The following is a 16,929-nucleotide window of genomic DNA, read 5'->3' as shown; positions in this document are numbered from 1 at the left end:
CTAAAGATAACAGTTATGGGTGACTTGAAATAACCTGAGGTGTTCTGAGCTCAGTCTGCAGACAATGTACCGTATCACCAAAGCCACAGCTTATGGGCTGGTCAAATACACAATTTTGGGGACAAAAAATTTATTCAAGAATTTCTGAATTTATGAGAAGCTGGCCCCCTAACCCTAACCTAACAACCTGCAAATCTGAGGGGGTAATTTTCCTACCAGAAGTTAAGATGAAAATAGTGGAAAAGATATGACAAAAATCTATTACCTTTTAACAAATATGCCAACTTGCTCTTAAACTGCAACTTTGCTACAGGGCTTGACCTCTACATCTAGGGCAGACATTTATAAAGTAATAGTTTTATTAAATAATATTTATGATACTTACGCATCCCTGGATACTGCACTGCACCAGGAAACATTGGAGCAGATGGCTGGGGTGGACCTGGGTATGCAGGAGGAGGCATATTTGGATTGTATGCAGTAGGATTCATATCTCCAAAACCTGGCTGAGGTGGCATGGCTGGATTATATGACGGTTGACTTGGGTATTCTGGCTGCCCAAAGCCTGGTGCTGTAGGTGGCACAAAGCCTGGGGCTGTAGGTGGCACAAAGCCTGGGGCTGTGGGTGGCACAAAGCCTGGTGCCGTAGGTGGCACAAAGCCTGGTGCCGTAGGTGACGCAAAACCTGGTGCAGGCTGTCCTGGTACAAGTGCTCCTGCTACTGGGGGTTGACCAGGAAAGCCATTGGCAAAGATGTTAAAGTACTGCTTCAGTGGAATTGAGCCTATTACAATTGGTACCTTGTGCTCAAGATCTCCATGACAACCAGAGGGCTCTACCTCAAACTGCAAAATTACAGTGAAAATATCTTTAATGTGGGAAACAGTGAACAACAGTATATAGCAATCCACAATTTCTGAGAACACCTTGTGTGAAATACAGAAACATCAATTCACCTTGGGTTGGCTATCTAAATTCTCCTTATAAACAAAATCTAGGTGTAAAATAAAACAAAACACAAAAAACTAAAGCATAATACCACACAATGGAAATTAAATCTAGAGTATACAAAAAGCCTAACAAATTATAAAAACCTATGTATCAGTTAAACCCAGTCTCATATCTTGATAACTGGACTTGCATAATACTGAATTTTATTACAAAATAAAATTATTTTTTAATACACACCCATCACTAATATATTATATAGCCTTTTTTGTGGTTTTTTAAGGTTACCAGATACTCCATTCATCTAACAGAAAAGATCAGTAGCAACAAAACTTTCACACTACCAGGTGCTTTGGGTACCTATTTATTACCTGTCTCCCTTTTCCTGTACTTGGCAATATCTGAGAGATCACCTACACTGGGGGGAAGAAACACATTATATGAATAACAAAAAATAATTTTTAGTATAAACTCAAATTTGTTTCATCATAAACCCATCACTCTTATAAATGGTACCAGAACTGCATTTTAGTTGGGAGGATCAAGCTGCTATATGCCACACAGTAGTGACCGAGACTTGATGAATCTAGGAGAGTACTTGGAGACTGAGAGAGATCAGGTGATTCAAACAAAAAGGACACTTACCATGTATGTGAGATGTAGAAGCTATTAACTCAGAAAGTCTACATCTGTAAAATGACAAATATGACTGGGTGAAATGTAAGAGAGCTAGGAAGAAGACAGTTCCCTAGGCAGTCTCAAAGCTCTTGATGACCGAGATCCACAACTTTTTACTGTCAAAGGAAAAGAGGAAAAATCCAAGAATAAAGGAATGGTGATTTTGCATGGAATATTGCCACTTTTGCCACACCAAATTATAAATTTATTTCAACTTGGCCTGATGCAGGTTGTTTAAAGACCTGAAAGTACTGGAAATACTTAAGACTGCTTCCTATACAAATCATCTACCTCTCAGATTCTACTGGATAGCCTCTAGGCATTAATTTGTAAAATCCCCTGGTTCCCTAAGAATCTTTGAAAATGTGACGAATTCATCAGTGCATCTATATTCCAAACTCCTTAGTCTGACTGGGCAGAGCACCACTATTACAGCTTCCAAGGAAAGCTCGTTGCAAACAGGTCCACAACCACCAATGCCATATAGCCCTGCAGCTCTCTGGATACAGTAACCATTCTGACTAAAGAAACTACGTCACCACCAGAGGTTGTAAGTTACCACATTGTGCTTCCTGAAATGTTCCTTGGTACTACCTCAACATTATTAATATCTGCCCACATAAAGATGCCAAGTGCTAGATGACACAGTGACTTGGATATAGTGCTGTCCTTATTTCTCAAGTAAGCCACAGCCATCAAGTTGTCAGTCACCATATCTAATACTTTTCCTGCTATTTCATGAGCAAATGCTTGGAGGAACTATAAAGATGGCCTTCAACTCGAAGGAGTTCATGGTATTCTAGTAAGCATACTTCCTAACCTTAGCAGTTATAAGTATTTCTGGAGGGGATTTTACATTTCCGCGTTGCGTTCTGGAACCTATCCCCGCAAAAAAGTGGGGAGCACTCTACCATGCAAAGGTTGTCAAAAAAAGGGGAAGAGGGGAGGAGGAAAATGTACAGAAGGAGGAGTAAAAGAGTTATGGGTCCCGATGTTCAGCTGAATCCACAGCAGAGAGTCCTTGAAAACCTTCAAAACCAAAACTACACTCTCCTCTGCTCCAACTATCCACCAGTGAGAGAGGCAGCTCCCCACCTCTGGCAGCAGAGGAAGGGGAAAGCCAATCTTGATGGGAACCTTTTTTCATGTCCTTGAGCCCTCTTTTGGGCTGATTGGAAGGCGGGGGCAAAAGTGCCAAGATGTGTCCTTGCCTTTTGCTAATAAAGTCGGGGTATGGTCCCACCGAGGTTTCCTTTTATTAGGAGGGGAGAGGATTAGGCTGAGAAGATATCAGCGTTCTGAAGTCAACTGTCTGCTCCCCTGAGTTGGCTTGAAGGAAGCAACTCAAGAGACAGGAAATCTCATTAATCTTCCTTTTTGATAGTGACCTCTGCTTCCACCTTAGCTGCATTAAAGTAGAAAGTAGTCACCATTGGAGCTGCTCCTCAGAGAGCTGACTAATGAGATGCAGGAAATTCTTGAGTTATGATAATTGGCCTTGTGATAATTTGATTTTGCGATGGGGTTAGCAACTAATTGATATAGGACAATATTTTGAAAATATTTCAAAATTTTGCGTGGCAGGCACAGGCAGCAGCGTACAATCAGGCAAAGAGAGAGACCAAATTACAACAGACTAACTTCTTTTCCTCCATCTCTTTGCCCATCTTCTAGCTAAATAAGTTAAAAAAGTAAAAGAGAAAGATAAAAGTATTGTTAGTAAATGCTTACAGCCATAAACAACTGAATGAGAAACAGTTGTTTTGCTATGAACAACTGTATCGGATAACTACAGCTGTTTTGCTTGCATTTTAACCATCAAAAGATAGTAAACAATTACTACGGTTATGTTACAAACGACAAGTAGAATAGGAGTGATATATTTTTACATTATTACCTTATTCGCTATGGAGAAAAGATCGGCAAGGAAATATACTGCTAAATTTAAGCTGCAAGTTGTAGCTAAAGTTGAGAAATCAATGTTCAAGCTGGTAATGATTATAAATTATTGTGCATCGGCAACGTGGAAGAAACTCCCATAAACTTGATATGCCATCAAACTCGACTGTAAATAAAATTCGAGATAAAAGTTTTTTAATCAAAACTACTGGGCATGAAAGAACACATTTTACTTTTGTTTTCACACCAATAAAAGATAAATAGGTAAAGCTTGTATTATGATGAAACCAAGTGAATAAAGCTTGTGTTGTGATGAAATCAAGTGAAAATAGTGAATGGAATCTGTTGATTTTTTTTACACAAAAACTTCCCCCAATGCCATCTATTACCAAAAAAAATAACTAAATTTATTTCACAACAAGACGTATTTAAGTCATATTTCGACTTGAAAGCACTTTGTATAACAAAAAATTACCTTGTCCCATGTAAATAGAGTATCTAGAAATTCATTTACACCTAACTATAAGCAAGAAAATTTTCTCTGAATTAAATACGGCGAAATGAACTTACCTTGTAATTGCCCTCAGCTGATGATACATTTTTTCCAATAAAAGATGGGGTTTTTGGAACCTAACCCCACCGTAAGTAGACAATATCTGTACATGCTTCAACATTAATGATAAGATGGTGTTCTATCTAAATGGTGTTAACCCAAAAATTTGAGGCCTGATAAGCCATGAAGGTGAGGGTCTTAGTCCCTGACACCAACAATTTTCTGGCTTTCTGACAAGATTGACAGGGAAGATCCTTCGTAAGGAGTGTGGTCATTGTGCCCTACTACAAGTCTAGGCAAGAAATGGCATGAATGGTTGACATTATGACTAACTCCAGGTTACTGACCTCTGTATAATTAAAGGTGATACCTTGCTTGCTGTTGAAATTTATCCAAGGCACATTATTAGTGAGGCAGCACAGTGTCATGTCAAAACAGAGGCAAGTCATATGCCTCTTCGGGCAAGTAGTAGTACTTCCACTGCCTGGCCAGAAGAGGGGAGTGCATCTTTTACAATCCACTTGCTGCAAGGGAACTACATGACCTACAGATCAACAAGTTCACCTAGACCAAGACATTACAGAAATGCTCAGACCAAGGTAGCCTTATCAGTGGTTTCACCTCAAGAGCATCTGCTCTGAAAGGTAAAGATAAAAGAGAGGTTGCTTCCCCAAGACCACTGAGCTCATAAATGAGTGCAATGACCTCTTAAAATGATAGTCCAGGTTGGAATAAGTAGACTACAGGGGGATGGATTCCTCCCAACTCAATGCCTCCACGGAGTCAGGAAGGCATCGATACTCTGGCAAAATTGGAGTAGTTGCTTCCTGCTTCCTGTCTTGGCTCCTCTCTCAGTGACCCAGTGTTGGATGGGTCGCAGGAGGACTCCTTCCTCATGTGTCGCTGAAGGGAGGCCACAGTAAGAGGAAGGCAGGGAAGGAGGTTAAGGGTATGGGGTCAGAGCATCTTGGGGCAACACACCATTCCAGTCTCGTGTGTCCCAATAGTGGGACAAGACGAAGATTTAGGAGAAAATAGCAGTCTTGTCCCTCCTATCAGAGGATGAATCCACCCTATGGGATTGATGTGAAAACGAACAGTGCTTTGGTCTCCTGCAAGAGCAGTGGTACCTTCTATAGGGAACTGAAGGGAAACAAGGGTAATATCTACTCCTGTGGTCTGTGGACTGGGAACAATGGTAAGAATGAGAGCCGAGATCCCTCCTGCCACTCAAATAGCAATGATAATTGTGGGGAGGAGCAGGTGTGTTTTGAGGGGTGTCTGCTCTTAGAGCGAAAATCCCAAATTGAACGCCCAGGGGGAGACCAGGTAACCCCGAGTGATACAAAGCCCACTTCACTAAAAACAACTGTAGGAAACACTGGAAGATGAAATGAGACATATTACACACGAAAAGGCACAAAAAGGGTACACAAAAAAAGAGAGCACACGAGTGTCACAACTAGACACAATCATGCCCGAAAGGACAATGGAGAAAGTTGGTGCGAGGGTACATATCCTGTCCCACCCCCAACCTCAGTTGGTATCACCCTTGTTAGTTTGTTCACAGGATGGTCCAGTACATGTGCAGGAGGGTAATCCATATATGAAAAGCGACAGGTTTTTATCCACATAGGAACAATGTTTATTTGACATTAAAATCAATGAACTTGAAAAACCATAAAACAAAGTATTTTTTAAATAAATTAACTGAAATACTGCAATGATCAATATGCTGTACAAACCAAAGTCATGATACTCAAATGCATTTAGACAATCACATACATGCAGCACACCAATCAAAAACAAGCAATCACTTCATGAGTGCTGACAGCTTATGTTTATCATTTTTTTTATTTATATTGTGTGAGTCAAAATTGGGGTGCATCTTCAATGCTGGTATATTTACTTTTACCTCCACAATAATATTACATGTATTTACTTAAACAACATCATTACCATTAGTTTTATATAAATCCCCTGATCATAAACTCTAGTGGCTTCTTCCCTTCCCTCTCCCTTCGGGTGGTTCTTGGCATGGTAAATTTTACATTAGCAGAGTATCTGCACGGATCTAAGAGTTAGCTAAGTATGCATACTGGAATTATTTTCTTTGAAATACTTTGCTTCATGTATCTGGATGTGTTCTGCAAGATAGGTTTGAAAAAATAGCAGTTCTAATGTAAAAACACAAGTTTTTATACCACAAAACACATTTTCAATATTAAACCCATTAATCACAGGGTAAGTGGTCTCCTACCTTCTCCGGAGCATTCAAAGAATGATGAGTGAAGTAGAGCATGATATGCAGTTCTAGACACAAGCAGTGGCCATTGTTGGAACTTATCATTCCATAACAGTACAGGATGGTGTAACTAGGATTTCACTGCACATAAGTAACGTATTAATGTGTCTACACTAAAAAAAAAATGTGTTTTGTTTTATAAAAATGATGTATTCAAGAAGGCCAGACTTTGTTATACATCATGAATTACATTGATTTAAAAATTTTTTTAAATCATGCATTTTATGCCAGCACATAAGGTTTATTATGATTATACTTTATAGGACACCATACAAACTAATGTTTATAAAAATCATACTAACAACATAATATTAAAGAGACAAAGAAACTTATGTTTCACAAAAATGACAGGTCTCTAAACAGGAAAATTGTTCTTACCTCAAATTCATAATCAATATTAATGATATTACAAAACTGAAGATGAGATGGAGGAAGAGGAGGGATCAGTAATGCATCACCTGACCATATATCATCCCCACCTGCAGCAATCTCAGAGTGCTTCCTTTCAGCCACTTTACGATGTTCCGCCTTTTGTTTACCTTGAGCAAAGTATGTTATTTTCTGAAAGAATTATAGAGTAAATTCTATGAATCAATACAATCATACTCACAAGAATACCTTCGGTCTTAATACATAACTTTAACAAACTATATTTTTCAGCATTACTCAGAAAATAACACCAGGTCTCCATTAAGACAGACCAACCAATATCAAAGAATTCTCTCGCAGGGGGTCTTGGCAAAGTGATAGAGTATAAAAGGACTCAAGGCAAGTGGGCTCTTTCCCTCGCTTACAATGATTACCTGGTTTTCCCCTTCACTCTTCTCACACAAATGTGGCAACAGTGCACAGGTTGGCCAAAACACCATTACAGTACTTGCTAGGTTTGTAAAAGAAAAATGCCTGCAAATGCCCACGCCTTTTCATCAGGGAAAGCAGGTGGGTTTGAGGACTCAAAGCATTCTACCAAAAATTGATTTTTTCTTTGTCATAACATGTTTTTTAATAGTATAGCTACAGTTCATCCTCAAAAGAGCATTCAAAAGGAATTGGCAAGAGATGAAATGGCCTAGCTCCTGATTCAGAAATCCTGTCTCAAACAAAAAAAGAAAATAGTGCATGACAAAGTCATTCACGTTATTACCTGCTGTCTTTTATTCAGGATACCCATTAGGGTTTGGCAATGAAGGATAGGAAACAACAAGAACCTATATATGTGTTATTCTATGTGTTTCTAAAGTGACTTACCTAATTACGCCCAGACTGGGATATAGAATTATTGCACCCCCTACCTAGCAGTATCTCAAAATTACTATGGCATCTACAGAGCCATCTCCTTTCTTTAAGAAGAGGCTTATCCCTTCAAGCAAGCACATCTCCTGTATCAAATAAATTTCTCAATCAAAATACAAATAATAACCCAAATCAAAACTCATTTACTAAAATAACCAATCATCTATTGAATTTACATAACATGATACCCAAATTTACCCAAGAAACAAATCAGATCACACCATGACACTAAAAAGGGCAAAAATATCCACATATTTACCACATCTTTAAAAAAAATATATGTTCAACACAGAAATGTATCATCAAAAAAATATATGTTCAACACAGAAATGTATCATCAACATGTCATGGAACACATAAGACGGAAGGGTAATCCCTTCATAATCTATACAGATGGATCCAAAAATGAAGCTGGAGTGGGCTCATCAGCCTATTCAAGTGATGAAACTATCCAAATGGGCCTTCCTCTAATATCATCAGTATTTACAGCTGAATTAACAGCCATACAATTGGCTCTCCACATTATATATAAAAAAAAGGAATTCCTTCAGCATTCATATTGAGCGACTCATGAACTGCAATTGAAGCAATAGAATCATTTAAATCAAATAATCACCTTGTCCAAAATATTCAACAGGAAATTCATCAATTAATTACAAACGGCCTTCAAGTTCATATTTGTTGGATCCCAGCCCATGTAGGCATTGAGGGTAATGACAAAGCAGATAAAGCTGCTAAGTTGGCTCGTACAATACCCCCAACTACTACGAAAGCGCCCATATCAGACTGGCTAGCATCAGTTAACCTTTGATTTATAGGGATTGGCAAAATGATTGGTCAAATAAACCCCCTCAAAACAAACTAAGACAAATTAAGAATGAAGTTAAAAAGTGGCACTCTTCTACCCAAAAACAAAGAATTAATGAAGTAATTTTAACAAGACTCAGAATAGGACATTCCAGACTCACACATGGTCACCTGATGTCAACTCCACACACAAATCCAATAACTTGTGAAAGATGTAACATACCAATAACAATCAAACATATCTTGATTGACTGTCCCACATGGCAACATGAAAGAAATACTTATTTACAAAATAAATCAATAAAGGGTATTCTAGCAGAAGGTAATAACTTTTCAGTTAATAATACCATTCTGTTCTTATATAATTCACCTTTTTTTCCCTCTCGATTTTTTATTCTATTTTAATTTTTTCCACTTTTTTATTATCTATTTTATTTATTTAATTTATTATGTATTCTTCACCCACCCTTTTTTTCAGCCTGAGAAGAACCCTAAAAGGGTTCAGAGGTTTGGTTAAACAAATCATTTATAAATAAAAATCATCTTCCCTGATTTTACTTTCACTCCCCATTAGCCTTTCCATAGAAAAAAGCTGACTGGACATGTTAAGTAGATGGTTGGGAAGGGTAAGCAATCTGCAAAACTTCAAGTTATGACCCACTACATGGTATCAAGTCCAGCTCAGCATGTATTCACAATTTCCCAGACTGCTTTAGCACTGTTCCACATGTCAAATTTGATTAATGTATACAATACTGTATTATGTTTTAATACATCCATCCTACTTTCTAAATTTCTTTTTCTTTTTTCTTCACCTATTACTTCTTATAAATTAAATTCATTTACATTTGTTAGCCAACACATGTACAGAGTGAGAGCTGATTAAAATAATTATTTATAAACACAGCTAACACTCTCCAGTAGTACAACTGTGTCCAACACAATTTTCTACAGACTCCAGAGGAAGAAGAAAAATTCTCAACTGGCCATCTATATATATAGCTACAAAGTGAGTGCCTCTTGAGGCAGTGCCTCGTGCGACACCTGACCTTGCTGCAACAGAGGCGAGGTTGGGTGGCAGGAAATATGTTCTATGAAGTGATGGGTTTATATCTAATGAATCAATTTTGTTTTATAAAAACAGGATTGGTTTTACTACAAACAATATTTTACAGTAGCATAAAGAGCAGTTCTGGTATGATAACTCTTGCTACTCCTGAGCCAGCTGAGTATGCGAGAGCCTAGGGGCCAGTGAATCTCTGGAGTAAAGTATCTTAACCCAGAGCCCCTAAAATTAACAAGGGTCATGAAATGCACTGGAGACTTGTTAGCAAGGATATGGGTTGTACTCTTCACTTACTCCATCACTGTAATGTTAAAAGAAGTACCCCAGAATCCAAATTCTAGCCATGTGATTATGAAAATATGTTATGACAATTAGGAAGAAGAGTAAGAGGCACTGCCCTCCTTCTGAATAACTGCTAAAACTTGGCCAACAGCCACAACTGATTCAAACATATATTGTACATATCTACAGAGTTGTATGTCAAGTCTTTCTGACAAAAAAAAAAAAAAAAAAAAAAAAAAATCAAGGTAATCTCCAGGAAGCAAAACTGGAGTTATTTTCATTTTAAAGGCATAATTTGATGTCATGGTAAGAAATGTTGGGGCTAGTCAGTACTTGGATAAGTGACCTCCTTCAGATGCTGTTGGCATCTAGGGGCTGTCTTTTGCATCCACGATTCAACTCTTGGGCTTACGAATTCCCATCCTTCTGCCTGATTCATCGGGAGATCAACAGTGTATAAGCCTTCTGCTTCTAAGGACCCTAAAGGCTACCAAGTGCCCGAAGGCCTTTGAGTTACCACTTAGAACTTCACCTCCAAGCTAATGCCGACAACTCGTTTTTGGTTCCGAGTCAGCCAAGAAGTGGTGTCTAGGAGCTCCATTTCTTCTGACGTTATGTATGATCAAACAGACGTACTCCACAGCTAATATGGTGGACAACAATATGTTCCAGGCAAGATATCGTAAGGTCAGGGACATTGGTCTGCCCCTAGCATTCAGGAAGAATCCTGTCAGAATGGTAATAAGGAAGGGAATGCGGTCACAACAAACATTAGCCTCCTTTTTACCTTCGGGATGTTGCCCAAAGATCCTTGACTCTTTTTCCTAGAGTTCTGCTGCTCAACAATCATGTAGATCACCCAGCTCTTGAAGACAGGCAGCTTCTCGCCTAAGGTGTACGGTTGCAAAGAGGTGTGTGTGGGACTGGACTCCTACCTTCTCTTTTATACCCTTCTAACGGACAGTTAGCAAACTGTCATGTGCTGGACAGGCATGCATGCAGGTGTTCTAGATTTATTTATTTATAAATGATTTGTTTAACCAAACCTCTGAACTCTTTTAGGGTTCTTCTCGGTCTGGGAAAAGAAGGGGGGAAAGAGTACATAAAAAATTAAGTAGTTAAATAAATAAATAAATAAAAAAAGGGGGGGAAATTAAAAAAAAAATCACGAGGGAAAGAAAAAAAAGAAAAAGAAGGGAGGGAAAAAAGGGGGAAGATTATATTTTACTTATCAATTTAATTTTGTTTAAGAAGAGAATGATATTATTAATTGAAAAGTTATTACCTTCTGCTAGAATACCCTTTATTGATTTATTTTGTAAATAAGTATTTCTTTCATGATGCCATCTGGGACAGTCAATCAAGATATGTTTGATTGTTATTGGGATGTTACATCTTTCACAAGTTATTGGGTTTGTGTGCGGAGTTGACATCAGATGACCATGTGTGAGTCTGGAATGTCCTATTCTGAGTCTTGTTAAAATTACTTCATTAATTCTTTGCTTTTGGGTAGAAGAATGCCACTTTTTAACTTCGTTCTTAATTTGTTTTAGTTTGTTTTGAGGGGGTATATTTGTCCAATCATTTTGCCAATCCCTATAAATTAAGGGTTTAACTGATGCTAGCCAGTCTGATATGGGGGCTTTCATAGTAGTTGGGGGGATTGTACAAGCCAATTTAGCAGCTTTATCTGCTTTCTCATTACCCTCAATGCCTACATGGGCTGGGATCCAACAAATTTGAATTTGAAGGCCGTTTGTAATTAACTGATGAATTTCCCGTTGGATATTTTGGACAAGGTGATTATTTGATTTAAATGATCATATTGCTTCAATTGCAGTTCTTGAGTTGCTCAATATGAGTGCTGAAGGAATTCCTTTTTTTGTTATAATCTTGAGAGCCAATTGTATGGCTGTTAATTCAGCTGTAAATACTGATGATATTAGAGGAAGGCCCATTTGGATAGTTTTATCACTTGAATAGGCTGATGAGCCCACTCCAGCTTCATTTTTGGATCCATCTGTGGAATTATGAAGGTTACCCTCATGTTATGGCATGTTGAACATTTCAATAGATGATTATTTCTTTGAAAGATATGATAAATATGTTTTTGTCCATGGTAAATGATTTCTTGGGTAAATTTGTTTTGATTTAGATGATTAGTTTTTTTAGTAAATGAGTTTTGATTTTTATTATTTGTATTTTGATTGAAATTTATTTGATGCAGGAGATATGCCTGCTTGAAGGATAAACCTCTTCTTAAAGTAATTAGATCTCTGAAATATTTTAGAGGCAGTTGGCCTGCCTCTGGTAGGATAGAGACAGTTGCATAGAGACAGTTGGAGACGAGCGGAAGGCTCCTGTACATATACGTACTCCCTCGTGATGTAAAGCATCTAGAGATTTTAAAGTTGTTTCTGAGGCAGTTGAATAAATTGGACAGCTATAATTTATAATTGATAGTACTGTTGCATTGTACAACATTGTGTCTCGTCCTGCACCCCATTTGGTGTGTGAGATTTTCTTTAATAAAGTAAGGGCTTTAGATCCTTTGGCTTTGATATATTTGACATGATCTTTCCAATTTAAATGTTGATCAAAAATTATACCCAAATATTTAACACTATTGCACATGTTTATCTCTTCATTATAAAGATATAACTTAATGGTTTGTTGTTTCAACCATCTTTTGTCTTTGTTGAAGACAATGCCATTTGTTTTATTTACAAACAACTTGAAGCCCCTACGGAGTTGGTCCAAGTGGTTATATTATTTGTTGCTATATTAAGTATTCTTTGACCATGTCTCAAAGAATAACTTGAATAATAAATTACAAAATCATCAACATACAAACTGTTTTGTACACCCTCAGGCAGGTTCATAGTAATGTCATCTATTGCCAGGGCAAATAAGATGCAGCTCAAAACACTGCCTTGGGGGATACCCTCCTCTTGTATGTAGCAATTTGAATATGTATTTTCTATGCATACTTGAAATGTACTATTTGTTAGAAAATTATTGATAAATATTGGAAGGTGACCTCGAATATTGGGCCTGTGGAGTTTGTGCATAATATTGTATCTCCATGTGGTATCATATGCTTTTTCTATATCAAAGAAAATAGCCACTGTCAGCTTTTTCTTTTCAAATCCTTTTTTAATATGATGTTCTATTTGAGTTAACAGGTCTAGTGTAGATCTACCAGCTATTGATCCCGATTGGGTAGGTGATAAAATTGAGTGTTTTGTTATGACACTTGTTAATCTCAAACTAACCATTTTCTCCAACAGTTTGCACAAGCAACTTGTTAGAGATATTGGCCTATAATTAGTGGGGTTGCTAGGGTCTTTTCCTGGTTTACTGATGGGTATGATTATTGCATGTCTCCATTTAGTTGGGAAGACATGCATTAGCCATATGCTATTACATAATTTTAATAAGAATTCTTTAGCTAGTGTGGGTAAATTCTGGGTCATTTCAAAAGAAATCATATCATGCCCCGGAGCTGATGATCGACATGATTTTAGGGCAAAATTAAGTTCATTCATATTGAATTCTTGATTATAATCAAGGTCCTCATCAGTTTCAAAATTAAGTGTATGATTTAGTTTTTGTGTTCTAATTCTTTTGAAGTGTTCATCTAAATTAGAATAAGCACTAATATCTTCTATATGTTTGGCTAATATATTTGAAATATCTTGTAGGTTATGATTTAGTTTGCCATTATATAGTATTGGGTTTCTAGGTGGTCTTACATGTTTACCATTGATTTTACGGATTTTGTGCCATATTTCCTTAATTGAAGTATTTGGTGACAACTCCGATATATAATTTTTCCACGACTGAGCTTTTTCGAATATTATTGTTTTTCGAAATTTTGCATTATATTTATTGTAAAGTGGTTTAATGTGATCAATAGTTATACTTATAACTATTATCTTATTTAGTTTGTTCATATTACAAGGGCCTTTTATTAAGGGTGTTTAATCTAGACATTAGTCTACTCAAATTACGTGCCAGTGTGTGTTTGGTTCGATTTAAGAGAGATAAATTATTAGACCACCATGGAACGGGGGATATATTAGGGGTTGAAGAAGTTTAGGGGATGCATTTATCTGCAGCACTGATTACAAAACTGGAAAAGAAATCATTTGTGACATTATTGTTTTGATTTAATGGGCAGGGAGGGATATTTCTAGTTTGTAAATTGTATTTATCCCAGTCAGCTTTCAGTAAGTTATATTTTATGGGAAATGATTGTTTTTGGTTGTTCAAATAATTCAAAACAATTGGAAAGTGATCACTAGTATATGAGTCGTCTAGGACATTCCATTCCAGTTTTTCAATTAATTCCAGTGAGCATAATGAAATATCTATTGAGGAGAAGGTTAAATGAGTTTTTGAGAAGTACGTTGGTGAATCACTTTCATTCAGGCAATGTAAATTCTGAACATTTATGCAATTCTCAATGTTTGAGCCGGCCAAGTTACTAGCATGTGCGCTGTCCCACAATGGATTATGGGCATTAAAGTCGCCTACTTTTAGTAGGGGGCCATTTACATTATTTACTATTTGTGGTAAATCACTAAAGTTTCAGTTAAAATTTGGCTGATTATATAGATTTAGTATAGAGATAATTTGATTGTCTGGCATATGCAATTTGATTGCAGTTATTTGATATGACAGTGATGTAATATTTAAGGGTTCATAAGTTGAATCGTTATGAACATATATAGCTGTTCCTAGCTTGCCATCCGCTATTGGTGAGTGGCAAGCTAATTTATAGTTTCTAAAGTTCTTAGGAGTTGTACCAATATGCAGTAGACATATGCAAACAGGTTTATGTTCCTTTAGTATTATCTGGATTTCACCTAGCTGAAGCCGAGTAGAAAATCCATTCATGTTCCACTGAATTATTTTATTGGTCATTGTTTGGTGGGATTGGCGTTAGATTTTGTAAGTTAATTGATGATTTAGCTATATCCCGTAACATTTTAAGGGAGTTTGTGCTGCTTTGTGGTTTCTTTGCAGCTAGGTTTGATTGCTGAATATTTGATGCATTGATTGGTTCTTCTTCATATTTCCTTATTAGCAAATATATTTGAGTTTTTATCATGTTTTTCTTTAGTTTTAAGGATTCTGAGCATAGTTCACCATCTTGATGGAATGTTAAACGGCATTTTCGGAACCTAGTAAAGTTATTTATGAAATTTCGGGTTATATTTTCATTTTTGTTAGGTAAACGATTGTACGTAATGATGAAACACTCTTGACATCCGCAAGATAAATCATGTTCCGAGTGTTGAAGGAATGGTTCTAATCTCTGGGTCCCAACTATGCTTCCATTACTGGATGTTGAAATATTTTTGTTAGGAATTTCTGGTATAGGCATACTGGATCTCCGATGTGCTGGCACAAAATTTTTATTTGAATTTTTAGGTTTATTATTATTACTATTCTTTGGTCTTGTTGAGGGTTGATTTGATGAGGTTGTGATTTGATTAATTTTATGGGTTTTTGATTCTTCAGTGGGATGTTTAATTGAAAGTTTCTGCATTTAGCTAAATGCTTCGAGTGGTCTGTCCCTGCCCATGTGAACCAAACAGCCTTAGACGTTTAACTGCCATCTTGCTACATGCAAGAGTCTTCTATCAGCGGTCCAGGGGCACTTGAGACAGTCTCCCCTCTGTGTTCATGTTGCGCTAAACTTAGAAGTAGCAGCCAGTCTCAACAGCAGTCAAACTCTTTCAGGGTTGTAGCCCTTTCAGATTTATTTATTTGCTACACAGTCTTGCTTTTACTGCACATTGTACGTGCCTTGTTTGCTGCTCAGTCAGCCATTTCATATTAATTTCCTGATTGCTCAGTTTGTAAATAAATTCAATTTAAAGTTAATTGACTGGTTTGAAAGGCAACCCCCATTTCTCTGTTTGAATAGATGTGATATCAAGGCAAGTCACCTTAATCATTACATTTATTGCTTATATTCTCAGCCTGAGAAGAACCCTAAAAGAGTTCAGAGGTCTGGTTAAACAAATCATTTATAACTAACTATATTCTGAGCACTAGGTGTTGGCCCCTAAGGCAAATGACAGTAAAATCCAATTTCATTCTTCCAACCAGCCTCAGAATATAACAATATACATAACCCAAAAAATAATGTTCCTAGCATACCATCACCTGTACTTCATTTATAACAAACCTGAGGTAAATGACAGAAAAACCTCAGGGCAATATCTGCAAACCAACTCATTTGGTAGTTTGCAAATAAAAAACCACTAACAGATATAGGAATTACATACAATATCAGGAGAAGAAAATTACTGAATTACACTTGAGAAACAGCGAGAAGAAATTCAATGCAAGGCAACATTAGTAATAACTGACTGAATTACAGACAGCCAGAAAACACAGTCTGAGCAGTTTGAGAGTAATCAGCAATAGGTTATCTCCAATTAATCCAAAACAGTAAAAGAATAAAATAAGAAAGAGTACAAGGTAATGAAAATGGAAAAAATGTGAATGAAATTAACTTTATTTTCTATTCTAAACTTGACACAGCAACCGCTTGTGAGATTTCTGGTGGTTGTTGTTAACCACAAAATGTGCAAAAGAATGAGGAAGGTGGTTACTTCCTGCTGGTAAGTTCAAGGCCCTCATTCATCAACAGTCACTTTTTGAACTACTTTCCTCCAAAAATTGTGAGGTTACGTGTCTAGAGTAATTCGACACTGTGAATTAAGACTGTTATGATTGATGGGTTTGTCATTTAAATTTTATACAACATAGTAAAAACAAAGTACTATACCTGGTGGATTTGTGCCTTTGAAAAGTTAATCTTAACTCGTGTCATATTAGAAATCTCAGCGTTGATGCTCATATTTTCACCTGGAACAAACCCTGAACGATCAACTCTCAAGACCAGTGATAGTGGCCCACTTCTACACCACAAACAGCACATGTAGTCATGCTTGTTACATTCAATCTTCATCTGTAAAAAGGTTGAAGTATGTCATTAATGTATAATTTTTCAAAAACTTTACTATTTCAAAGATAAAAACCTCTTACATTACTGAAATGCTAACACACTCATTTAGT

At 36.9% G+C, this 16,929-nt stretch overlaps 1 protein-coding gene across 10 annotated transcripts in view; it reads right to left on the bottom strand.

Annotated features, from left to right (window-relative positions):
• Nucleotides 1-16,929, bottom strand: part of LOC136838580 (arrestin domain-containing protein 1-like) — a 113,192-nt gene that overhangs the window by 54,420 nt on the left and 41,843 nt on the right. For all 10 annotated transcript variants that reach the window (XM_067103781.1, XM_067103784.1, XM_067103777.1 and 7 more), the window contains exons 5-7: nucleotides 16,640-16,822; nucleotides 6,762-6,944; nucleotides 386-845 (exon numbers count right to left, since the gene is read on the bottom strand). In XM_067103781.1, coding sequence (XP_066959882.1) covers nucleotides 386-845; nucleotides 6,762-6,944; nucleotides 16,640-16,822 — 826 coding nt within the window. The remainder of the gene's footprint in view (nucleotides 1-385; nucleotides 846-6,761; nucleotides 6,945-16,639; nucleotides 16,823-16,929) is intronic.

This window comes from Macrobrachium rosenbergii, chromosome 5 (genome assembly GCF_040412425.1).
Source record: "Macrobrachium rosenbergii isolate ZJJX-2024 chromosome 5, ASM4041242v1, whole genome shotgun sequence".
NCBI lineage: Eukaryota > Metazoa > Arthropoda > Malacostraca > Decapoda > Palaemonidae > Macrobrachium > Macrobrachium rosenbergii.
Note: the sequence above shows the minus strand (reverse complement) of the source record. Positions and strands in the feature narration are given on the sequence as shown.